Raw genomic sequence first — 25,507 nt, forward strand, 5'->3', positions numbered from 1 at the left:
AGTCTTTAACAATGTGTAACGATTGTCCTTCAGCACCAGTTAAGTTCGTACGTTTAGTTAACCTCATTCGGTCCGGTGCTAGATGTGTAAATTATCTTATCCCCTTTAACTTGTTTCACGGCAGTGGTGGATGATTCTATGGTTGTCCCTGATATACAGTGCGTTGCATAACTATGATGATAGTCTTTTTTTATTAGTTTGCTGTGGCAGGTTAACGAAAGTAGCGGATGCAAGTAGAACGATAGCTTTTCTTTTGTTATATAGCTTTAAACGATACGAACGGAAAAATATAGATAATTTTGTTTTTAATGATTGCTATAAGACCACCATTTGTAGGGTAACTACACTTACGCATGACTCGTGAAACCGCCGGATACAGGACATAAATATGACTGGACTGTGCACCTTTCGATACACTTACGTTAGAAAAACTATCCACGTATGAGTAAAGCAATTCAAAGCGCTGACCAAATTGAGACATTGAGCGCTCTGAGAAATTGATAAGTGTACGAAATTGGATATCAATTGTTATTCAATTAATGACCTTTGGGCTATTGCTCTTTGATTGTCGTCCCAGTTCGCAATAGTAAGTTTACAAAATTTATGTACCGCTATTATGGTTCTGTCACGCACTGTATTATAGGGTTTTTCTTTATTTCATTCAGGATGTTTTTGTGTAGTTTTTTTTTTGGTGAATAGACAAATTGGTAGCGATAAGTAAGTGTAAAGGAAAACTCTGTTCAATGCGCTTATAGAAGGCAAATAATGTAAACAAAACGAAAAACAGATATCATGCATTGGCATGAGAAACGGAAAGCACCCGTACATGCAAGATATAAGGGTGTGATTTTTGATATCACCATTTTGCAGAAAGGACCTTCATTACTACCAAAGTTGGGTGCGTGAATTGTAGAGAAATAGAGAGGATATGTAGCTTACATATATATACGTATATACGATATATATACATGGTCTGATATCCATAACTCTGAATACGCTTTTTAGTAAAACTTACAACCGATTGTGGGCAACGCAAAATCATCCCGGTACTCATTAATCTTGCCTTTCTTCACATTCAAAGTACGGTGGCGTCTATAAAAAGCCGAGATATAATCAAAGGGTATAAGGTATGGCTCTTGCATCGCTCAACGGTGCTGTTCCATTTTGCTGATACATAATTAATTCTCAAACATGAAATGGCTGTCCTGTTCCTGTAAATACGCTGAATGTTTTGTATAAAAGAAACTTTTTTTAAAAAACAACTATTTAGCGTCTAATGACAACACAGCTCTAACGGTAGTAGTAATTAGCATCTCGGTCCTGCCTTTCCATGGACTGTCGGGGAAACTAGGCTAGAAACTCTCGTATCAGTGCTTCCACGCGGATCAGCAAACAGAAAAAAGACGTAACACAAGCCGTTAACTACACACAACCAATGCGAAAGTAGGAAGAACTATCATTTGATCATGGTGATTCGATGAATTCTTTGTTGGCCTAAGAAAGCGTAGTCTATCTCAAACCAAAGAAGACAACCGAAAACAGTGAATCGCTCTATAGGGCAGAAAACACGTTTAGTACCACTCTACCCTATTCAAACAGACCGCGTGTTAGTACTGTAAAGACATGGGGGATAAGTAACACTAAAGTTTGACGGATAATGCATAGAACTGATCACAGCGAAACAGTAGTCTATGTGAACTATTGTAAACTATCCAAACATGGGACAGATTAAATATATTTATTTATATTTTCTATTGCGAAGACGAAGGCTGTTAGAAAAGACGGTAGCCAAGAGATACTACTATTACTATTCGGTCCGCGTCGGTCCGAAACTATGGGAGTTAGTTATAGTCAAACATTTCATTTATCTGTTCAGTTACAGTTTGACAGGAAGTATCTAAAAATAAATTTTCCTACGCTATAACTATTACCCTGCTCCGTTCATTCTAATTCGACCGACGGGTTTCACTATGTTTCTAGGCCCTTTGTTGATGCACTGCCATTATATCAACCTTCTATTAAGCGAATGTGATAATGAGTTTAAATTAATGCTTGATCCTCTTTCCGTCCTATCCGATGGGTATCTGATCGTTGATTCGCTTGTCGTACGATCGTTGCTAACATTCTATTCCATCCAGTACACGTGGACTACGAAATTATGCACAAACTCCAGACGCCGTCTTCTAGATGATTTGGCAACCAGGTTCAGCTTATAAAGCGTTCCACGCTGCAGCTTTCGATTGGCGTACAAACGTACCGCGCCCGATGTCTTGCGCATTGTTTCCAGCGAGAAAATGTGCCCGTATCGCCGATCACGGAAAGCGAATTTGGTTTCAACGTCGATCGCATGCTGGGCGGCAGGAATGGAAACAACCGCAAGGGATTGTCTTGGAAGGAAGCGATCTAGCGTAATGATGGTGTGTGAAATGGTTTGACCAACGGTAGCACCATCCGGGCAAAGATGTCGACCGTGGGTGCAGTTCATAACGCACATCTCCTCCGCGCCGTCCAGCTCATACTCTGGAGGACAGTCCGCCGGTACGCAGATGTACCCACCGCGGGTGTTAACACAGGAAAAACTGTCACCGCATTCGTCCGCTTGCAGCGCGCATTCGTCAATGTCTTGGCAATGGCCATCGTCCCACTGGTAACCTTCCAGACAGCGCGGTATCATGCGTACCGGTTCGTTGCGCTTTCGCTTGATTGTACAAGTTTTGCCATCCTTCGCAAGGAGGTATCGATCGGGGCAGAAGCATTCATAGCTGCCAGGAATGTTTGTGCAGTAGTGTGAACATTCGTGCGTTTTCTCGCGACATTCGTTTATATCGACGCACTGCATTTCCTGCGCGATGGAACCGTCTTGCTGGCCGGTTTCGTACACCACCGGGCGATAGCCTTGGATGCAGTCACACTCGAAACTGCCCACCGTATTAATGCAGATCTGTCCAGCCAGCTTGCACACACCGTTGGCACATTCGTCCACGTCGCTGCAACCACCGAGCGACGCATTGTAGACGAATCCTTCCGTGCAGCTTATAGTCGGCTGCAAGCCAATTGCTGGATTGCCAAAGTTTAAGCTGAAATCAGTCGTATCATTCGAAAGACGGATCGAGTTCATCATCTTCACCGTGATGCTGAGCACACCGGGATTGGGAGCAGGCTCCGAAATGTCAACGTACTCCACCGGCGGCACTTCAGCGTACTGATAGTTATGCAGCACCTTCACGTTTTGATCATGCTCCGAATCCCTGTCGTCGTACTCCGAACTGTCGAAATCGTTCGACGCTAATGGGCGACGGTCGTTGTTTGCATACTGTGTTTCGTAGGTCAGTAGCGGGGTGAAATTTTTCTTCGTATTTCCCGTCTTCAGCAGCGCATCATTTTGGCAACGTTTCGTGCTGCATTGGGTGTGCTCTATGTTTTCTCCCGCGCAAGGCTTTCCGCCTGCTTTCGGTGTCGGGTTGTTGCAGTACCGCTTGCGGCTCTTAATGCCCTTGCCGCACGATTTGCTACACTGTGACCATCGGGACCATTCGGACCAACCACCGTCTACGTGGCATTCTTGCAGTTTGCACGTTTTAACCTCACTTTCTTCCCCCTCGCACGGACGTCCACTGTGGCGCGGAACGGGGTTGGAGCAGCTTCTAAATCGTATATTGCGCCCAAACCCACACGGCTCGTTACAACCCGTCCAGTCAGACCACCCGGTCCAGCCACCATCGATCGGGCAGTACTGGACGTGGCATGGTTCCTCTTCGTACTCCTCGCCAATGCACAGTTTACCGCCGAGCGATGGTGCCGGTGAGTCGCAAGCGCGCCTTCGATGCCGGATCGACCGGACTCCGCTGTACTCGGACACACAGTCAAGCGTACAGTTGCTCCAGCTGCCCCATTTTCCCCAGCCACCGTTCACGGGGCATGGCAACAGTTCGCAGGGTTTGATCTCCACGTTCTCACCGACACAGTTGAACCGATCACCGTGGGCGGGAGAACCGTTCACAAGTAGACAAATGCGGGATCGGAACTGTGTACCGCCGCCACAGGTAGCGCTACACGCTGACCAGGCACCCCAAGGCGACCAGCTTACGGGAACTGTGGATTTTTTTTTACATGAACCATACAATTAGACATAGAAAAGGACCCTACACGGGATTACTCACCATCAATCGTCACGTGGAACTCTCTGCTGATTTGACCAAGTGCATTGCCCGCCACACACAGGAAGATACCCGCATCCGTCAGCTTGGCTGCCAGAAGGCGTAACGTTTGTCCATTAGCACCGAAGAAGAAGCCCTCGTCATGTTTGCTCAGCTGTAGTCCGTCTTTAAACCAGATGACGGAAGCGTCCGGTGAGCCGCTAGTTTCGCATGTCAAATCCAGACTGTGATGTAACGATACCCGCTGTTCGTACTCGTACTCCGGGCCGGATTTCCATCTCGGTGCCGCTTGCACAACGAGATGGAAAAGCTTCTGTACGGAACCGGCCGTATTGTTGACGAAGCACGAGTACGTGACGGTATCACTGATGTTGTACAGTTCGATAATGGGTTCCTGCGTGGGGAGCAGCACGTTTGCACGCTCGTCCAAATAGTCCACCTTCATCCAGTGTACCACCGGTACGGGATGGCCCAGGCTGGAGCAGTCGAGTGAAACTGTTTCGCCCGCCAGCAGAGCAATCTCTTCCTGATCCGGTTGATCCGCAGACAGGTAGTGTTCCCCGTACAGTACGGTGTTTATGATCGACGGTGGAACCAGCACGTCCACCTCGAACTGGAGTTCCGTCTTACCGACCGGGTTTTCCCCGTAACAAATGTACGAACCGGCATCGCGTAACTGCACGGCGGGTAGGAACAAAGTGCTGACGGTGTTCTTCAGTCGTATACCGTTCCGATACCAACCAATCGTAGGCTTCGGTGTGCCTTCGATGGGACAAAACAGGAACAGCGGCAATCCTTCCAGCAGACGAATTGTTTGCTCGCCCATTTTGAGTTTGTCCACGTGCACGTACGGTGACACCATAACGTCTAGCCGTGCAAGACGCTCATCGAAACCGATTGCATTTTGTGCCATGCACAAATATTTGCCCTTGTCCATCAGGGTGGCCTTCGGCTGGCGCAAAGCGAATCGAATTTCGAACGGGGCAGTACGCACGGCAGAGAAGCTGTACAGCTGGAGACTCTTGTAGAAATTGTTCTTGACGCGATACGGTCGATCGATTTCCATGGCGGGTGCTTCAAGATCGGCGGTAGAGGCCAATACCTCACCCCGATGAATGATGCTTACAACCGGAATAGGGTTGCCCGTTGCCTCACAGTCCAGCTCGATGTTGTTTCCCGCCAGGAGCGTTTGATTGGAAGTGAATTTCGTTATTTCCGCCGGTTCTTATGCGGGGTAAATGAGCACAAAAAAAAGGTTAGTCAGAGTGACGCGAAGGAAAAATAAATGTTTCAAAGGCCGGATACTCACGGTAGACTAACACTTTGTAGGATTTTTTGTTATGTCCGAAAATATTCTCTGCCTCGCAGTGGTACGTTCCGGTGTCTTGCGGTTGAATATTTACAAACTCCAGTATCGTATTGAATTCTTCAATGGCAACGCTACAAAAAATGGGCAAGTGACATAAATAGCAAATATGAAGTGTTGGATGAATCTGATTCAGCTACATGAATCGGAAGCAACCTTTGAACTAAATGAATGAGTCTGAATCTCTATTTCAAAGATTCATGAATCCTCAAATCTCCCATCAATGAAAACTTCAGTTGCCAAAAATGGTCGTACCAAGGGACTAGATCCCCCACTGCGCTGAGGATTCGTGAATCTTTCAGAGAGTCGACTCTTAATTTGAATGACTCCTCACTAAAGATTCATATGAATGACGCTTCTCATAAGATTCAATTAGCGCAACACTACAAATGTGCGAAATGAATAGGTTTGCAAATTGTACGTACTCTTCTTTTAGCCACTGATAAGAAGCGGGTGGATTCGACTGCATCTCGCAGTCCAGTTGAAGATCATCACCTACGAACACTTCGATCGACTGTACCGGTTCGTCATAAAATTGTGGCGATGTCATGACATCGAGCCGATAAACCTGGGTCGATTTGCCCAGCTCATTCTCTGCCACACACGTGTACAGATCGCTATGATGGATTGCCACATTCGGAATGGTCAGATTGAACGTTTGTGACACGATCCTGGCCATGTCGGCACCACGGTTCCAGTAAACGTTAGGTTCGGGAGATCCGCTCGCTTGGCAGAGCAGCTGCAACGTTTCACCGGAGAGCAAGTTCACTTCCACCGCACTGTCCACCGGTCTATCCGTCACCCACGGACTGTTCCAATCCTCGGCAACAGTGCCATATTCATCACTCAACGCTTCCGGATGGTTGCGGTGGATAGTCGGTGGTGTTAAGACTCCAACCACGAACGACTGCCGATCGGTTCCGGCACGATTCTTCACCACGCAGGTGTACGTTCCTTGATGGCGCGATCGTATATGATCCACGATGAGCAAGTTTTCCTTCAACTTCACATCGGTCAGATCGAAGTACTCGTCCAGATTACGCTCGTTCAGCTGCCAGAGAAGGCTGTTAAAGTTTTCGAAGGGACACAGAAGAACTAGTGGGTCATCGACGCGTAATTTCAGTGGCGTAAGGCTGTCGGTATAGTTCATCCCAGTCACCCGTTGCGGTGGTCTCAACACGTTCACAAACATGTTTTGTCGTTCCGTTCCTTCGGAGTTTTCGAGCTGGCAAGTGTATGTGCCTGTAGATGCGTTACCGTACGCTAAATAAAGAAATGGTTCTTCGGTGAGTACCGTTCCGTTGAAGATCCAGTACGATTTGGGCGATGGACTTCCGGTTCCGGAGCATTCATATCGAACTGTATCATTTGGCAGCAGGGTGACGCGTGGTTCAAGGGATGATGTAATTTTCGGAGCATCTGAAGAACAGAAAAAAAACGATCGGTTTGCAATGATCCAAGATACCACTAGTGTCAATGGAGGAAAAATGCGCCAGGATTACTGTCAATCAAAGCAATCGTTGCATCTTCGATCCTAATTGGAGGAAGTTTCCCAGCTCGAGAGAGTGGTAGTTGAAAAATCAAACAAAAAATACGACCATGAAACTACCGACATTCTACCAGCAGGATCTGTGGTACCGCGAACGTATCAAAGCAGAGTGTGTATCCAGAGAACGGTTCGAAGAGACACAGAAACAATGCTGTAGCTGCCACTGGCAGCAAAAGCCGATTTGGCGAGCGCCCGATGGATGGCCGAAACGTCCAGTAACATCTAGTGGTGAGATAGGACGCTTTGTTGGTGTACCACTGGAGAAGATACTGCTATCGGCACCAAGAACGCCCTACTTTAGCTCCATGCCCACAAGATAAGGAGATGGTGGAGATCTGGCAAGAAAGACGAAGGAGGTCATCACGCAGAAGTTTGCATGTACTTACCACGCACGGTAACGTATTGAATTTTTTGCAACGATCCATGCTCGTTCTCCAGCACGCAACTGTAGACTCCGTTGTGTGAAAAAGTGACGTTGGAAATGTGAAGGCCTTCGTGCGATATCCGCATGTTTGGTGCTAGCTCGAGCGGCGTGTCGTTAAATTTCCAGTGAACTGTTGGCTGTGGAGAATAAAACGAAGGTCTAAAATGAATTGTATATCTTCAAAGTTAGGGCTTCGGAGGAACTTACTTCAGGTATTCCCCATCCATTGCAATCCAGAAGTACGTCCTGATTAGCACCGAACTGTAGCGATAGATCTAGTGGACCCTTCACCTCCGGTGCTCCGAACGTCATGAGCGTTAAGCTTTGTTCAGCCGTGCCAAACTCGTTCTCTCCTGTACAACGATAAAGTCCTGCATTGCTATAAGAAACACGCAATTCTTGCTCGCTCAGAGTAGGATCATCAAATATGTCTTCCGGTTCCCAGCGGATTGTGGGTTGCGGGTTGCCTTGGATCGTGCATGGCAGCTTGATTTGATTGCCTACTTTTGTCTCGATCTGCTTGGTTGCTGGTGACGCTTCAGGGGCATTGCCTACCAAAAGTTCCACAGCAGATGATACGTGTCCGAGAGGATTGCTGGCGACACATTCGTAGATTCCCTGCACCGCTGCCCCGAAGGGTTCGTGAAAGATAATGGTTTTGTTGTCGTGTTCGAATCGCAAAAGATCGGCATCGTCAACTGTGATTAGCTTCCCATTTAGTAACCATTGTACAGTGGGTTCCGGTAGTCCTGCTACCTCGCAACTGAGTGCATGAGCTTGGCCCTGTTTTTTGTACAGCTTTGTACCGGTTATCACCGTTTCACCATCGACCAGCAGTGTGTCAATTTCGGGTAGCACCATCATGCGCAGCTGAAGGATCATAGCATCGGCTCCATGTTGATTGGAAAAGATGCAAGTGTAGCTGGCCACGTTTTGGGGACGGAAGTCGTCAATGGTAAGCCGATACCGGACGGCATTACGGGACTGGTCGTTATCGAGCACCACACGAACGTTGTCGATCGTTTCTTCCGGACTGCTCTCGAAAGTACCCTGCTGGCTCGTCCAGATGTATTCATTGAGCGGTTGGCAAAGTTCGCATACACAGTCGAGCGTGATCGAGGATCCGGGAGCGACATACACGGTCGTTTCCGCAGGTTTCTTGATGACAGGGGCCGCTATATATCAGATGACGAGAACTATTTACGAGTATGTCCTATAAAAAAAACTGTTATTTGCTAAAGTCATTCTTACCATTTGCAGCTCCCTCGACGATAAAGTGTTGCTGGCCAAAGCCGTACACATTTTTACCCTCGCACACATACAACCCGGAATGCTCTGGGGTCATTACGAAGCTTATCGTACTGTCGGTGGATTCGTATACCTCCGGCTCACCGGCCTGATCCAGCGTTTGATAGTGCCAATGGTATTCCGGTAGGGGCATGGCATCGATCATACACTCCAGAGTAACTTCCGTGCCGTACTCTTTAACCAGCCCCATACTGGGTGCGGCTATCTTGGGTGCATATTCGACCACCACCGTACTAGGCTCGCTGGATACACGCTGTCCATTAATGTCCGCGTAACAGCTGTAATTGCCCGCGTGGGTTTTGTCGATGTTCATGAGCTCTAGATACGGTTTCCCACTAGCCATCGTCAGTTGCTTCGAATTGTGTGTCCAATGAATTTCTGCCATACCATCAGCAGGCTCCAAAATACATCGAAGTGCAATAAAGGGTTCCCGTTCCATGGCGGTTGTATGTTTGGGCAGGAGACGCATCGTGGGCTTTTGCAGGGCGGTAACTGGAGGACGGAATTGTAGACGAATTATTTAACGTGAACTTGCAGCGGTTGTCTGTGCTTACCTCGTATGAAGACCGTTTTTTTATCTTCACCGATACTGTTTTTAGCAAAGCAAGTATAGTTTCCAGTGTCCACAGTGGACACGTTGGCCAAGCGCAGCGATAATACATTGGATTGTCTGAAATAATAATTAAGATCAGACATTATGAATCGCGCAGTGAATGTTTTTTTTATTTTGTGCAGTATATGAAACTGTTATCTTACTCGAATTTTTTCTCAACCAACTCCTTGTTGCCCTTTACCCAGGTGGTTAGTACCGGAAAAGGGGACTGAATGCGACAATCCAGCTTGAATGTGTCACCTTCGATCAGTTCCAGCAACTGTTCATAACCCACAGTCACTTCTGGCGGTGTTTGTTCGATCGCTTGCATGGCCGTCGAAAGCAATCGTTGAAGCGTTTCTTCATCGGCATTCTTCCCATTGATGGTCAGTTTGAACTGTTGACGAGGTGCGTGAAACGTGTCGGTGCGGTACAGTGCTACGGTGCCCGGTACCAGCTTGAGTGGCAGTGTAAAATTAAAGTTTGCACCACCGGGTGTGCCGACATTGTGGGACGCAATCGTAACGGATTCGAGGGTTTTGATTAGCTGCGGATATGTAGGTTCAATTGCTAGATAGTTCGCCTGGTTGAGAACTGGCTGGTGCGAGAGACTCACTGAATCTTGCGGCTCGAGGAGGGAAAATCCAAACCTGAACTGCACTTCACTCAAACCGGAAAGCCGCACAGAGTGCGAAGAGTTGGACGTCGCCTTAATGTTCCACTTGCCGGGACTGGGATCGGCCACATTCACTACGCGTATGTTCTCCAGATTTAGAACGTCACGCGTCCTGTTGTACGGTTCGTGCTGTGGATCAAGAATCTCAATCGTTGGCTTAACACCGGCAACACTAACGCTGAACTCTCTCAACGTACTGTCCACGTTGAGATCGATGTCGTGTTGCTTAGGACCGTCCGAATCGATCGCTTTCAGTGGCACGTGATCGATGTCCATTGTGTTGCGTATGGCAAGCAGCACTTCCTCGATCTGATCCTTTCTCAGATCAAACACCTGACCATTACTAGCGGCGGCAATGTTGTTCATCACCTGATAGCCTGGGGTAGATTTTCCATCGCAAAAACCTGTCAGCAGGAATGTGATTGGAGTTTGCTTCTTCTGGACAAGCTGCATCACACGTTGATCGAGCCGGAAATCTTTTGCCGTCGCATCGGTAAACACGTATACGAACGAATTGGGCATTGCCGCCTCGATGGCACTGGATATGGCTTCTAGCGCTGCCTCCGGACAATCGCCTCCACCGATGATCTGCAGGTTGTCGAGTGCGTTCAGCAGTTCGTCCTTATTGCGTGTTACCAGTCGAGGCCCAACGTGTGGATCTCGGAATGGGACGAAGATGTAGTTGAAGATTGGATTGCTGTCGCGTTGCGTGATTTCGGCAATTATTAATCTGGCCGCATCTCGTAGCTGTTGCAGATCATCCAGCATGGATCCGGTAGCATCGAACACTATCACCAAACTTCGTTGCCCATCCTTCGGTGGCAACAGAGCCTCCCGATGTTTGACGAGCGTTCGGTTTAGATCTGGCAGTAGGACATTCGATAGACGTGGCAAACTACGTCCGTCGGCTAGAAGTGACGCAGGTTTAGCACGATTCTGCTCTTCCTCTTCAGCAATCGCCGGAAGTGGATGATAATATTTCCTCTTGTCCAAAGGAAGAGTAAGCATATTTCTAAACTGCTCTTTGATCGCTTCCGGATTGTTCGGGTCTGTGTTGTTGTTCGGAGGCTTTGTAACCGCCAGTCCAAATAGGTCGAGGATCTCGCGTGACTCTGGGCGCTTCCGTAGAATGTTCACAATTTCTTTATCAAATAGCAATGGGTCATCAGCCTGTGGAAGCAAGTCCTCCCCACTTCCGTCCAGCACGTCATCGTTATTGACGAGGTCTGGATCGATCGCTATGAGTGTTTCGACGTCATCGGAAGCATCTGCCCAGGCGTCATCTGCGGTGCCGGGAGGGTCTGTCGGTGTGAAGACGACCTTTGACGGTGTGCTTCCATTGAACGTGAGCAATAGATCAAGCCCATCGGACAGTTCCGCATTATCAGCATCAATGAGCTCACTGTCAGCGTGGTCGTAGCTGATAGTACTGATTAAACCGCTCTCATCCCCACCATCGTCCGGAGGAGGCTGATCGCCACGAAGTGCCATTGGTTCGGCAAATCCACCAGCGGATTCTTGGGTGCCTTCACCGTGGACATTTGTTTTGGTTTCGTGTAGTTTTCGTTTCAGCAAGCGATCCCACAGTTCATCGTTATCAAGCTCGTGCTGTGTTTTGCCAGCAACAACTGCACAGCAGCCCAAGATGATCGCAAGAATAAAGACGTCTTTTTGCATAATAATTTTCATTCACGTCTAATACTTCCTGCCAAGCGATGAAATTGTATGCTAATATTTTTCTACGAATTGCACTTGATATTATTACACATTATTCACTGATTGATGGTGAACGGTTATTGAACTAGGTTTCCTTTGAATGATCACTTTCTACTGCACAAAGAACGATATTCACTGCACTCAGCACCGGAAAATGGCGACTGAAATTGTAAACGGCATTCGATTGATCTTATGTTGTATTGAACATTCACTACGGGCTACAGCAAAAACGTTACTAAACAATCCCTATAATAAGATCTATGTTTGATCAACCGAACAAGTACGTGCGCACTGGATCGAAGTAACCGAAGGAATAATGTTCTGATTTGAATGTTCATTCATACGAACCAGAGATCACTGATCACCAAGCGGTAATCAGTAATCTATACAAGTAGAAATGGAGCGCTTTTGCATGTGTGAGTACTGTGAAATGGATCCGGAGAAAGAAGGTTTGCATTATTGTTTGTTTGCATCCTTCAATGACACAGTTTGTTTAGAAGTAATTTGTGTAAAAATGAAAATCATTCCCAATATTGCAATTGGTTACCCATTCCCATCAACAGATGGCGTTGTCTCCTGTAGGAAGATATTTTCAAATGATAACTCTGTATGGGTACGAAAACAATTGCTTGATAAAACGGATGCATATTTTCATGCAACATTTCTTATAATTAAATCATTTGTTCACATGATTTCCAATTTTAACATGAGTGCAGATGTGGTTTAAAATAGAATTGCTTCAATAATGGATTGTTAAAACCATTTCATTTTATTTTTTAATGTTTTAATATATTTTGAACCACCCGGGATAGCGTTTGAATAATTGCGTTTAACGAAGAGCATTTTAAAATTGATTTTAACGAAACGAAGCGTTTGTTTTTGCTACTGCTGTATGATGTAACAAAATTGTTACATGGGTATTCTCTTCGTTCAACATCGCACGCACACATGCGCAGCTGTTAGCGGCTGTCAACATTCACGCAAAATCAAAACAAAATAGCAAATATTTCGGAAGTTGTAATCGTGTAAGTTTTGTAACTTGAAAGAAATCCTCATAGCACTATGTTTACAGACGTAAATGTGGATGTTTTCATCAGTAATTATACGATAATCGATGCAGAAATTTATCAACTATGGGTAGAAGGTAACACATGTGAGTAGAAAAGCTGTGAATGATGTGCTGTCTCGATTGCTCATTCCATATTGCTTGATTCGTTTCAGTCATGGAAGCGGTAGCATTGCTGAAGCAGAAAGGTGGCATATTCGCCGACGTTCCTCCCGAATTGATTGCGTCGGACGTGCAGGACCATTATCGTACTTACGCAATGTTGGAAAAATTTCTGCACTCTCCTCCGAAGTTGGCGGAGCAGCTCACGTTTCAGATTTGCCCCCAGGACCGTTCACTGCTTATCGAACGTTATTACTCACTTGACGATACGGTTGCACGGGAACTGTTCGGCAAAAAGCTCAATGCACGCAACCGTAAAGATTTGGACGAGGTAGCCGACAAGACGGGCGTACGCTTAAAGTCTTGCAGAAGGCAATTTGACAATGTAAAACGAATATTTAAAGCCGTCGAAGAAACGCAAGGTAATTTGGCGTGCAATATTCGTCAACAGTTCTTACTGCCGGAGGAACTGGCACAAAAATATGCGGCAGTCGTGTTTATCGCCTGTCTGCGCTTTGAAACAACCAAGCGAAAGCTGCAATATTTAAATTTTAAGGATTTTTACGAATGTGCACAGGTGGGTTGATGTGCTTCGCGCACGGAAAAAGCATAATTTTTTAACATTTGATTCAATTGTAGGCCTTGATGACTTTCTGGACGTATACTTATCAACATTCGGGTGCAGATTACTTGGACACCGAAATGGATAAAGAATTTCTGCTGGACTTACGCGAGATCCGGTATTTATTGGACAAGGAGAAGGAAATTAAGCAGTAAGTTAATGACTAAGGACGCAATTAAGTATTTAATTGATTTGTTGATTTTTAAAGTTTGGTATCGATGCGTTTGAAACCTACCCTATTGGAGCGAGCGTACCAGGAGGTGGAAAACAATTTCCGCTCATACTATCGGGCCATCATCATGATTGCGTGCAATTTGCATCGAACGCGAGAGCTAAGGCTGTTGTTTGTTGAGATGACGGAACGGTTGATTGAACCTTGGAAGCAGAACGGTTGGACTCGAGATCAAGTACAGATGTTCATGCAGTGTATGACACAGTGCGTGTTGGATTTGGAGGTGCCGCGAGACAACCAGGACATTCGGTGTCTGTGGGACCGTTATATGCAAGTCATAAATGTATGCCTGTTCCGAATGTACCACTCGTAATTCATGTATCCACCTGAATTACGCACTTCGAGTCATGGGAAAATGCAATAGCGATAGATGTAGAAATTAGCATACCATTTATTCTCTCCATCGCTTCCATAGCTGTTACTGTAAAGTTTTTAAATATAATAAACAATTAAATAAATAGATAAAAACAAAATAATAAGTTTGTTCCAATTCTGCCCTCAAAGATCTTTGCATAAAAGTGTTTCGATTCGATAACAAAAAAATAGTTATTTCAACATTTGAAAGAGAATTATGCGTATTGAAGTTATATGAGTTTGAACGACACTAAAACGCTACCTAAACCTTATCAAATACGATCATATCAAATTATTACTTATTAGTTGAGTAAATTCATAGCTATATTTGAGAGTCATGCTTTCGTCTAGACACTTAATTTCTATTAAAAAAAAGAAAAAACCTTTCAACTAACGAACAAAGAAAGCAGAATGGCCAGGAACAAAGAAACCAAAGTCTAGGAACTTAATTTACCTTTTTCCTAATCTAACATCTTCCAATCAGCAAGTCGTTCTGTTTGTGATTGGATCATTTAGATGTAGGTATGGAATGAGAGCAATGAATGATCGCTCAAGAAACCGAGCATTCCTTTGCTTTGTATTTTTACTGTAATAAAGTGCAGTAAGACGAGCTCATGGAGATATTACAATATTTGCCTTGAGATATATATGGAAATTGTTTAATGAATTAAATTTTAGGATTTATTTAATTCATTGAAGAAAAGGTAGTGTCTATTACAATGATTTATTTCAAAAGCCATCAATACACCTGCTTCAACTATATGATTTTACAAATTACTTACTTCAAAATACATTATTTTCTAAACAAAAAAAATCTAATACTAGAATATCTAGTTTTATGTATAACATTCCAATACGATTTTACAATTTACTTACATTTTACTTATTGCATAGGTACTGCAATCACTACTGTAAAGAGTACAAACCCCTCGCGGTTTATTCTTAATGGCTGTCAAATTCTTATTAGAGCCTTTTTTATTTACACATTTACGCCTTCAGTCTTACGGTTTGAAACGGACGTGTTACGCTTCCTTTCACTGTATGAACATGACCGATCCAACGGTGGCTGGCTTGTGGTATATGGTACATTGAATGGAGATAGCTAAACAATTGGTAATTTTAATGCGCTGGAGTGGTGGCGTTGATACGTCCGCCAGAAAGGCCGGGATTATGGCTTGGTAGGAGACGTATGCGGTTTAGAGGACGCAGTAGGTCAAGCCCGCGAGGCAGTTGTAGCGCCAGATAAGTAAGTAAGTAAGTCCCTGTCGTTCTTTTACGAGCACAGATTAAACTCAAGAGTAAGTTAGCTATGTCCTAGAAAGAAAACATTCAAAACAGTGGTATATCAACAGATAAAAATATGGTTCCATTTTGGTAGCAAGCGAACACATCTTTATTAACAACGTTTACATTGCGTTAAATGGACCGCGGATTGATGGCACCATTTGAGTAGAAATCCGGGAACACAAACAGTAAACGAAAACTACTTGCCCTAACCGCGCGCTAGCTAAATGCTAAATGGTGGGGATGAACAAACGATGCTATATTTAACAAAAGGACTGTGTGTAATGCACAATCCACCTAGGATAGCGCATGGATTTATGGAATGGAAAGCGCATGGAAAGGAAAGGTACGGCATGACCGGAAGGATGGAGAATCTTCCTACCAAGCACATTAAGGACAACGCGTTATGGTGCAATTCTTTTTATTTGTGCACTTAGCTCAGCTAGCTTTTCATTCGTTGGTGTTCGAAAAAGCTGGGAAATGAACACGGTCATTGTTGTACCATCCTTTGTGGTCGCTGTTTAAATTGCATTGTCTGAGGAGCCGGAAACGAGTATGATTTTCTTCTTTAATTTCTATATTGCGGAAATCTAATTTATAGAATTAAAGCATTGTGGTGTGTATGTTTGTGTGTGTGCGTCTGTTACGGAAATATCTCTTTATGTTGCCTTGCGGTAGAAGCTAATTATTTTAGGAAATGTGTTAAATATTTGCTTAATAACTATTTATGTAATCTTTTTCGCTTAAGACGGGAATGGAATAAAATGTCAGCAAACAAAATTTGTATCTTATAAACTTGTCAGCTACTTAACTAAAGTTCTTCTTTATGATTTACAATGTCTAGATGTAATACAACAATTGTGGTTTGTTTAAGAGTCGTTTCACATTTTTTGTTGCTAACTTAACCGGGTGTTAGCTTGCTTGTTTGGCCGACAAATTATGCAAGAACTATTATCAAAATGTGCTCTACTAGTTGTTTGATATATAAATGATAACACTACTACAACATTTTCTCTAAATTGTATCGATATTGTTTAAGCTTAAGGTGTGTTTTTTTCGACTATGCAGATCAATAATGCAGTAAGAATGCGGTGTAACGGTTATAATTAATTTTTCATATTTTCTGTTAACCGATTTGTGATTTCTTGTACAATTTGTAAGGTTGTTTTAGACCCGCATACAATAGCAACGATCTGAAGCATGCGTTGTAAAGAAGAAAATTATCTGTTTAAATCTAATTTTAGTTATTTGTAACATTTTTAACATTGAGTTAAAGTGTTAATAGGGGTTTTAACTCTGGCAAATGATGTTGCTAAGCGTGATTGGAGGATAATGCGTTTATCCAAGCTTAGGATAAAGTATTCTGAAAATTTATTACTTTATACCAAATTTTGGTTCAATGTTTTTGATTTAGTAATATTAACACTATTGAAAGCTATGTGACTCTATGTTCAAGAATAAATTTAAACATTGTTAAAGTAAACGTGGAGATAATTCATATGAGTTTAAGTAGCGTACCGTCATGTGATATCTTATTTACCAGTACTTTCACATTGTGTTCTAGCAACTTTTTATTAAAAACCACGTAAAACGCCGTGCTGTCTTGGGAAACAGTCGGATGTTGAATGTTTTAACCACACCCATTACATTTGTGACTGTGAAGCTAAACAAAGCGTTAAAGCGAATTTGCAAAAAACGCCATCAAATGAAAATCGTTGCTAGTGTTTTGAGATCTTTTTTTCCTCAAATAATACTCCAATCGTCTTGAAAGGCACATCTGTAAGCGCACATTCTCCAACCACTTTCACCGCCATCTTGCTAATTGTTTTCGCATGTTTTTACGATCTATTTGGTGTACAAGTCGTAGCAAATTGAGCCGTTTATGCAAAACAATCACAGTGCCATTCTGTTTCCCCACAGCCGAAGAGAGCGGCAAATTGTCCAGTTTTTTCTGGCTCTTCTTCTGCTGTCTAAGAAACGCTGTGTTCGGTACTGTTCTAACCCGTATAGAGTGTTTGTAAACTCGTCGAAACTCTTCGCATGCCCTGGGCAATAAGGGCAAGAAAATGTAAAGAGACGCACGGACTCCACGATGTCGGTTATGGGCCAGCTGCACTGAACGATGAAGATTGTTTTGATTCGATGCTAGCTGCTGATAGCGCTGGTATCATGTGCTGAAGTTCGAATAGTATTTTTTTTTCTTTTGTTCTGGTTTCTTGTTCCACTACACAACGCATATATGGAAACTGGACGCTTTCTTGAACGGTACACCCCGTCGATATGGGGGTTTTCCTGAATGAAAAAAAACATGTCAATGCCAAGTATTTAACTTTCAGCTGTTTCAGCTTGTTCGTTGTGTTGGTTAAGGTTTTTAGTGTTTGTAATCGATTGTGAATTGGATAAGGATAATTAATTGGATAGGAAGAAAAACATTCCTATCGAAAGTTACTGCTTTAGTGTGTTGTGTTATCGAAATTAACATTAAATGCTATTAACATTACTATCACTCTTCCGCAACCTTTCTGGCCATAAGAGGAGGGACTATTTATTTCCCGGAAGTATTTTCTTTGTTAGTGTCTTGTTCCAGAACACAAGGGACAAGCCCTGCGAAGGGTGCGATAACGATAGCGTTGCGTAACCTTCGAACGACCTTCATCTTTTGCTAGACCATAGAGTGATTTTCCCACATACTCTTATATAAGTATTCTGGAAAAGTACATGCTTGTCTGTAAGTGCCTTCACTGCGATACAGAGCAGTGGTAGTAGTAAAACATGTCATTTGAATAAAAGCAATGAATCGTTCAATAAAGATGTTATTTTGGATTTATTTCTTTGCACGCTAGAGTATCGGATTTTGGAAACCACGTGATTTGACGACATTTTAAAACAAATACGCAAACGCTGGCCGAAACGGAACGTGTACCACCACCGAGGGTCAGCTGTTTGTGCATTCGTCTCCTACTCACCCAGACGGAACGTTGATATGCACCAGATGGAACCGAGGAGTCGTTGTCCTTTGCTTGCAACTGTTTGGTTTTGGCGAGGTCTCAGTACCCGGGAAGTGGTCGGCCCCAAAAACAAGAGCCCAGAAACATTACGAGCGACGTTAGTAGCAGACACAAACAAACCGAATGTATAAGCTACTGAAACCGATCAACGCTCTCGTTTGCAGCGGATACATTCGGGTTCGGTGATTTCGGTGGCTTCGGATGTATGTGATACAGACATGTTTCGTGAGTGCGGTTGTTGCACGATCGGGAGTGTTTTTTTGTTGTTGTTTTGTGTCACGCATCAGAAAGGGTGGAGTGGTTAAATTGTAGAAAAATCGTTGTAAAAATCTTCTTTTGCTCCCGTACCAGATAGTTGTCGGATGTGTTTGTAACGAGCGGCTAGAGCATATGGAAATGGAATTTTTGATAATGAATGGTAATTATAATGAACTTTTGTTTCAACTAAGTTATATCAAACAGTGTATAAAGTTTTTAATTCATTTTGATTTTGAAATGTGTCTCGTTTTGTTGCCCATGATGCTAATAATTGATAATTCCCATGCGTTTTGCGTCTCCATTATCAAACACCAGGCGTCTCCATTGAATTGCTCATTATTTAGCAGTAAACATGAATGGGCAACTTACTTTGTATAAAATTATTGTACGATATGGTCTCGGCATAGGAAAAATATACTTCAAAACACACCTCCTTTAAATTTACACCATCATCTACCTCTGTAGGTACAGTGAGAATCACGTGTTGTTCATTTGTTACGAACAACATCCAAAAGACTTCCCAATAACTGTACCAATACACTTCACATCAAGTATGCGAGAAACGTTGGCCAATCTAGGTTGGCAAATTCTTTCTCGATTGCTATTCACCAGGCAAACATACCCTAGTGATCTTAAGAACCAGCCAGAGAAAGAGAATAAAACAATCGAACTTCATGTGGTAAATTTTGGGAAAATCTTTAGTAACTCTTCAATAGGGAGTTCGAAGTGGAAACGGTAAAAAGAAAGGCCTACTATCAGCCCTTGTGGTTGTGTTGCATTACATTTCGGGAGAGGTTTTGCCACTGTTTTCCCGATGCAACGTGAATGTTTCTCATGTCTACGGTCGCCACACACACACTCACTGACATACAGAGACTATGTCCAATGGCACTCTCTTTTTCGCACCCTAATCGTTTGTGAAGGGACAACACATTTCCCGTACACTGGAGGACGCTTGTCTTTAATCGCTTCGTTCGAAAGGCGCCTTCAAGGCGTCCGACACGATTTCTCCGTTTGATTCTTGTAACAGCGTCTTCCCAACTCGCATCCTCCCGCTGTGCTTCGGTGGTTCGGACGCCACGCAAGCAGTCGATTGTTGCGAAGCTGATTTTATCGCGTGCGACGTCGCACCAGCCGAGCGGCCGAACCCGAAGCTAGTAATCCTAGGCGATACGGGTGGGGACTCTCATCTCCTCCCTCACCGTGTCCCTGGAGAATGGAAATAATGCGCGTTTATGGGTGCGTGGGCGTGAGCGGATGCGAAACCGAAAAGGTGCGGACAAAACGGGCGGTCGCACCATCGTCGAGCATACAGGGACCAAGAGCGTCTGGTCGTTCGCTAGACCGAAGTCATCACAGTCGTCGTCATTCCGTCGTCAAACTCGGACCGTGAGTGATCGCGTGAATCGTGCGCGCATTTTATCCTCCATCGGTACGCGTGTATCTCGTGCGTGACAAAGCTGACACTGTGGTGCAGAGTGGTGAAGAAAGTGCTGTGAAAGTTTTGTTTCTCAACTCACACTCACGGCGTTCCCGGGGTGTTCGGAAGTGTAGGTACCAGGTGGTTTATCGCCGTCTTCCATGCTGAGTGATTATTGAAGCGCGCAAATACGTACCGTTCCACGATTGTGGTGTATTGAAATGGGTATAAACAGTGAGAGATAATCTCGCTGATTGATAGGATGCTTCCGGGATTGCGAGGACGTGTTCGCGTTATTTACGAAGGTGCGCTAGGGGAGAAGTTTTTTTTTCCTCCACCCGGTAAAGGTGTGATAAATGGCCGCACGTAATCCTTACCAGCCAAGCACACAGCGTTGTGTGTGCTTTATTTTCTCACAACTCGCCTAGTTGCAACGATTATGTTTGCAAAGGGATATAATGTTAGCGAGAAGTTAGTGACATTCCGTTGGGAAACAGAAGGAAATTGTCTTGTTTCGTACAACAAAACCACACCGTGTAAGTTTGTCGCTGGTCGTTTGCAGCGGTGTTATCAGGGTCCTTCCTCAGAACCCGCGACCGAGCGTTGGCCCAAAAATGTTGTGACCGAAAAGTTTTGGGAGAAAAATTTAAAACATTTTCCCCATTTAGGGTTTCGGAAAAAAAACTTTGGTAAGCTGCTGACAGTTTACATGTGCCCGGAGGCGTTTGTCAATACCGGTTACCAACAATATGATGGGACCGTTTCTTTTTGGGAAAATATGCTTAATACGTGGCTAATGTAAGCAAGCAAATGCCCTGAAGCATTTTCCTTATTTAGAAGTAGAATGCAAAGTAATGCGGTACAAAAGAAAAAAAAACAAGTAAAATGGAAGCTACTTATGAACGCAGGGCACCTTCTCACACGAAAAAACAGCGTTAAGTTGGTTAGATTCTATTGAAAAAAAAAAGCCGTGAATGTGCCTTCTTCGCTGGTTTGGAAAAACCACAACCGGGCAAGTGTCGACCCTGTTTTACAGTTTGTTTGCTGGCCCGGATTTTCGTTTTTCGCCCAAACCAAGACGTTTTAACTTTCAACGGCAGACGAACGCTTTCAACGTTTCTTCGTACCGTTCGTTTCATTCCGTGGGTAGATTTTGTTTAAATCGTTTGGCAGTTTCATATTAACCTTCTGCTCGCAACATCTTTCAACAGCGCGACGACTTCTCATGCTGGGTGGCTTTTTTTTCGGTTGGGACCGGATTAGGGGATGCTTTTTGACCGAATTGCAGTCCGAACCAACCACGCAAAGGTTCGAGGTTTCGGGTTAGCGAGCATTTTATTAGTTGTTGCTTCATTTCAAAGAGCTCCCATTTCGAGATTGTTGGTGTAAGTTTGAGACGGCGGCAAAGATTCTTAATTAATGTGTTGTTTAGAACGAGAATCTAGAAAACTGATGCTTGAGACGGCACAATATGTACATAAAATGAGCATTCGGTTTTCTTTTTTCTGTGCTCGTATCAAATGATATGGAAATAGACTTTATTGTTCAATATTAAATGAAGAAAGTTAACTATTTAAGTATAAAAAAAGGATTTTAAGCCACTACTTCGTAATACAATTTTTTGCTAGAATTTATTTTTAGTGGTGCAGTGGTTTCGATCTAAAATAGTAAATGAATCATTACAATTGAATAATAGTGCGATTAAATTACACCCGCTTCCATTGCACGTGTCACACTGTCAAAATGTGTGCAGTGGAATTTATTGCGCCCCGTGCATGAGAAATACATCCACTGCGGGTGTAGGGCGCTGGAAATAGAATCGTGTGAAAATTAATGCAAAGTGATTGACTGCATACTAACAAACCGCATACCACACATACACACACACACACACTGGTGAGCGTACGTTCTGGTAAGTGGCCGAAACAGTAGCGAGGTACAAATCACATGTTTACGATCATCGCGATCTGCGATCAGGCAGTGGGCCACTAGTAAACAAAGTGAAAACCGCTCATTCCGTTTCAGGATTCACCGCGTGTGTAAAATCTACGCGGTATCTGGAAATTAATCTTCCTGATAAATGCGCCAGTTTTGTTGCGTTAGTTGGGTGAATGTTGGCCGATCAGTGCAGGTGTTTCGTGGTGAACAGGTAGAAACCGTTGGACCAAGGATCGTTTAAATACGGGGGTCCGGTTTCCACCGTGAACGATAACTCAGTGTGGAATGTATGAAACGATAAAAGTGCGCTGTGCTGTTTCGGTTTCTTTTACAGCACAATCTGCACCTAGCTGCCGTGGTGTTCTGTTGCGAAGTCGTAATTTGCTGTACCCCAAGAGATTGACTAATGCAGCGGAAGTTTCCGATAAGGCTGGGCTTCTGGTGCCGGGAGTTCCAAAGCGTACGGCGCTTTGGAATGCGTGTCTCGATTTGCCCGATAACTACTGTACGGTTAACGATACGGTTTAAATGGTAGGGTCGTAAAATTGTTACTGGCATTTAAAGACGGCCTACGGCAAACGGAGGCCGTGGACTGGCATACAGGAGCAACGCTACCGCTATCGTAAACGATATTTAAATTGGCCTTTCTGGAGTAAATAAAATGGTAGATATAGGTGGCACCGTACATTTCTTGGCTGCTTACATTTGTTTGCACACTTTCATAGCTTTTATTCTGCCTTTCTTGGTAATACATTGCGAACAGTGCGGAAATTGTAAAAGTTTTAATTAAATCAATTTAAAACGAAAAGCAAACAATGCGCCGGGTGTTTTACACTCTGTACACATCCATCAGCAACGGAATCCTACGGTTCCAGATTGTCAACAATCCAATCGGTAAATGCGGCCACGTTCGTGTAGACTGCGGGTTCCCCGGTGATGGCACATTCCTTCTGGAAGCTGACAACACCCGCCAGATACCAGGCACCATCCGTGTGTAAATGCATCAATGGGCCGCCCGTATCTCTTCTACATGTGTGCTGATCACGCACCGGTTTCGCGCAAATGTTTTCCCCATCGATGCTGGCGTGTGGGTACTGGCTACGGCAAACGTCACGCGAAACTCCCACCGAGGCATAGTTCCATTTGTTATCACTACCACCAGTAGCTGTGGAATGGGGGAATACGTTAACGTGTTACTAATCAACTGGCACAACTGGTTCGACTGTCGTCGTATGTTTGATTGATTAACTCCAGCGTTAACCTACCGTCGGGTGTTTTACCCCAGCCGCTTTCATAGAAATGGTCACTTTCGGGGTTGTAGTTTGTCCACGATGCCGCTTGGAATGGTAAACAAATCGGTGCGACTGATTCATCGAACTGCACCTTCCGTGCCAAACGGAGCAGAGCGAGATCCTGTTTCACTGCCGGTGATTCGGTCCCGGTGTAGTTGGACGGTACGGTAATTTTTTCGATGGCAATATCCTGAACCGGAATGGCACACTCATTGTTGTTGGCAATCGTGATACAATCGGGATCGGTTTGCAAATCCCAATCACCTACCCGCACAGACACGCTGCAATGAAGGGAAGGCAGTAGTTGTTTATTATTTCTGGTCGGAAGGGCAATTCTCGCAATCATCACTCACATTGTCCAGGTTTTTTTAATTCCCATAATGCAGCGGGCCGCAGTAACTACGTATCGCTCACTAATTAAAGATCCTCCGCAATGGAAACGATTCTCACCATCTGCAAGAGTGACGAGAGTGAAGTTGGCGAACGTGGGGAAAACCAAAACATTTAGAGGTTTATTTAGTTCTGGTTAATTACAAAGATTTGAGAAAATAGATCTTGGAAAATCTCAAAATTTGGTTAATGTAATGTTGATAGTTTTCCTAATGTGTTTTAGCTTTAGCAATATTAATCGTTGCTCACACTCCAACTCGTAAAGCGAAATCAATATGGGTATTTTACAAAATGAAGTTTCTATAGCATGAATCGGTTACTAATTTATACGCGAAAAAAGCAACTAGAATATTCCCGTGTAATGCACTCAACGTTTGCTCTTTGATCGATGGCAATCGAGTTGAACGCGGATTGAGTTTTACCTTTCGTTCGGTGTTGAATCAGGACATTCCATGGAAAATGAAACAGACTAGCCAACTCGCCCCGAACCGGGCCTCGGTACGTGTCCACACCGCACACCGTCGGTAGCAAACCTTTTTTCTCCTCCGGTGTGCTGAACCGATTTTCGACCAGTTCGGCAATCGTTTCCGCCTCAACCGGTTTATCCGTTTTGGTGATGTTCGGAGCATTGCAACACACAAGTGCTTTGGTTTCGAGCATCCCGCATCGTATCGCTTCCAGATAGCGTATGTCATTGTTCGAATGATTCGGCTTCGTTAGCAACGCACGGGCAAAGGGACATTCGCGCACCAGCACACAGGTGCCCTGTTCGCCATCCGGACCCTGACAGCTGGAAAGATCTGAAGAAATTTGATACATAAACACACTCGTGCAAACTTGCAATGCAACGTGTACGCACACTGCGCGACGGCGATGTTCAGACACGCGACGAAACACGGCACTAAAACACTCCACACGGGCGTTCCCATCGTTCGGCGCTGTACAGTCGGAATCGTTCTCACTCAAAAAACTGTGACGTCCACCAATGGGCCTGCTAAGCGGTTGGATGCGTTCCAACGACTGACCGGTAGCGTTGCCGTCAGCCGATCTACAATCCCGGTTCTGGCCGGACAGCTTCCAGTGGCGAAACCTGTTTTCTCGCGCTGTCATTCTCGAGCGAAACATCCCGATCCCTTGTCGGCTGACGAGATATGCTTTTGCATAGTTTGCCGGTACGTGGACGTTTGAATGAAGCGGCCAGCATTCACGTTCGTGCTGCACGTCTTCCACTTTGCATCAAAACACAATACCGCTAGGTTTTTTTTTGTTGATAACATGGTTATTCCACCGCACGGGAACGGTTATGAGCGGGCGCGATGATAATCAGAAGCAATAAACATTGGAAATACCAATGGGGCTTTTGTTTTGTTTTCTCCTTTTGGCCGCTACTGGAAAGCGGATTGTTTGTGATTGTACCACATATTCGCATCCAACAGGTTCTCGCGGGACTTGTGTGTGTGTGGGGAGCTTGTGAGCTTTTTTTTTGTCATCCGGATGGGATGTCGAGTTAAAGACGGACGAATAATTGGTCACTGTTTTGCATGACCTGTTGATAATGGGCACAAGTTTGTTGAATGTTTTGCTAACACTCGTTTTGCAAACAAATGCAAAAGGAAACCTTTTTTGCGGAGCCGCATTAACAATGATTACACTTTTGATTACCAGCTAATCGTGGCGTGGTGTGCAGGGCGGAGGGGTTGATTCGTGAAGGTGCGAATAAAACTAAACATGGGGAAAATATGATACTTATTCT

General features: G+C 44.4%; 3 protein-coding genes across 3 annotated transcripts; 1 reads left to right on the forward strand and 2 right to left on the reverse strand.

Moving 5' to 3' along the window:
- Nucleotides 1-2,125: 2,125 nt before the first annotated feature.
- LOC128709220 (hemicentin-1-like) lies at nt 2,126-11,761 on the reverse strand. The gene is made up of 9 exons (XM_053804202.1): nt 9,561-11,761; nt 9,359-9,474; nt 8,748-9,296; nt 7,704-8,671; nt 7,459-7,633; nt 5,949-6,942; nt 5,467-5,597; nt 4,161-5,381; nt 2,126-4,092 (listed from the first exon to the last, which is right to left on the reverse strand). The coding sequence occupies exons 1-9, from the start codon at nt 11,759-11,761 to the stop codon at nt 2,126-2,128; spliced, it is 8,322 nt and encodes a 2,773-aa protein (XP_053660177.1).
- A 1,089-nt stretch (nt 11,762-12,850) lies between these two features.
- Nucleotides 12,851-14,123, forward strand: LOC128719942 (acidic fibroblast growth factor intracellular-binding protein). The gene is made up of 4 exons (XM_053813584.1): nt 12,851-12,941; nt 13,010-13,533; nt 13,596-13,729; nt 13,787-14,123. Exons 1-4 carry the CDS (start codon nt 12,851-12,853, stop codon nt 14,121-14,123), a joined length of 1,086 nt encoding a protein of 361 aa, XP_053669559.1.
- Nucleotides 14,124-22,935: 8,812 nt separating this feature from the next.
- On the reverse strand, nt 22,936-24,706 carry LOC128706863 (CLIP domain-containing serine protease B4-like). Its single transcript, XM_053801806.1, has 5 exons — nt 24,614-24,706; nt 24,177-24,554; nt 23,718-23,817; nt 23,338-23,645; nt 22,936-23,237 (listed from the first exon to the last, which is right to left on the reverse strand). Exons 1-5 carry the CDS (start codon nt 24,681-24,683, stop codon nt 22,936-22,938), a joined length of 1,158 nt encoding a protein of 385 aa, XP_053657781.1. The 5' UTR covers nt 24,684-24,706.
- Between the last annotated feature and the right edge of the window lie 801 nt (nt 24,707-25,507).

This window comes from Anopheles marshallii, chromosome 2 (genome assembly GCF_943734725.1).
Source record: "Anopheles marshallii chromosome 2, idAnoMarsDA_429_01, whole genome shotgun sequence".
NCBI lineage: Eukaryota > Metazoa > Arthropoda > Insecta > Diptera > Culicidae > Anopheles > Anopheles marshallii.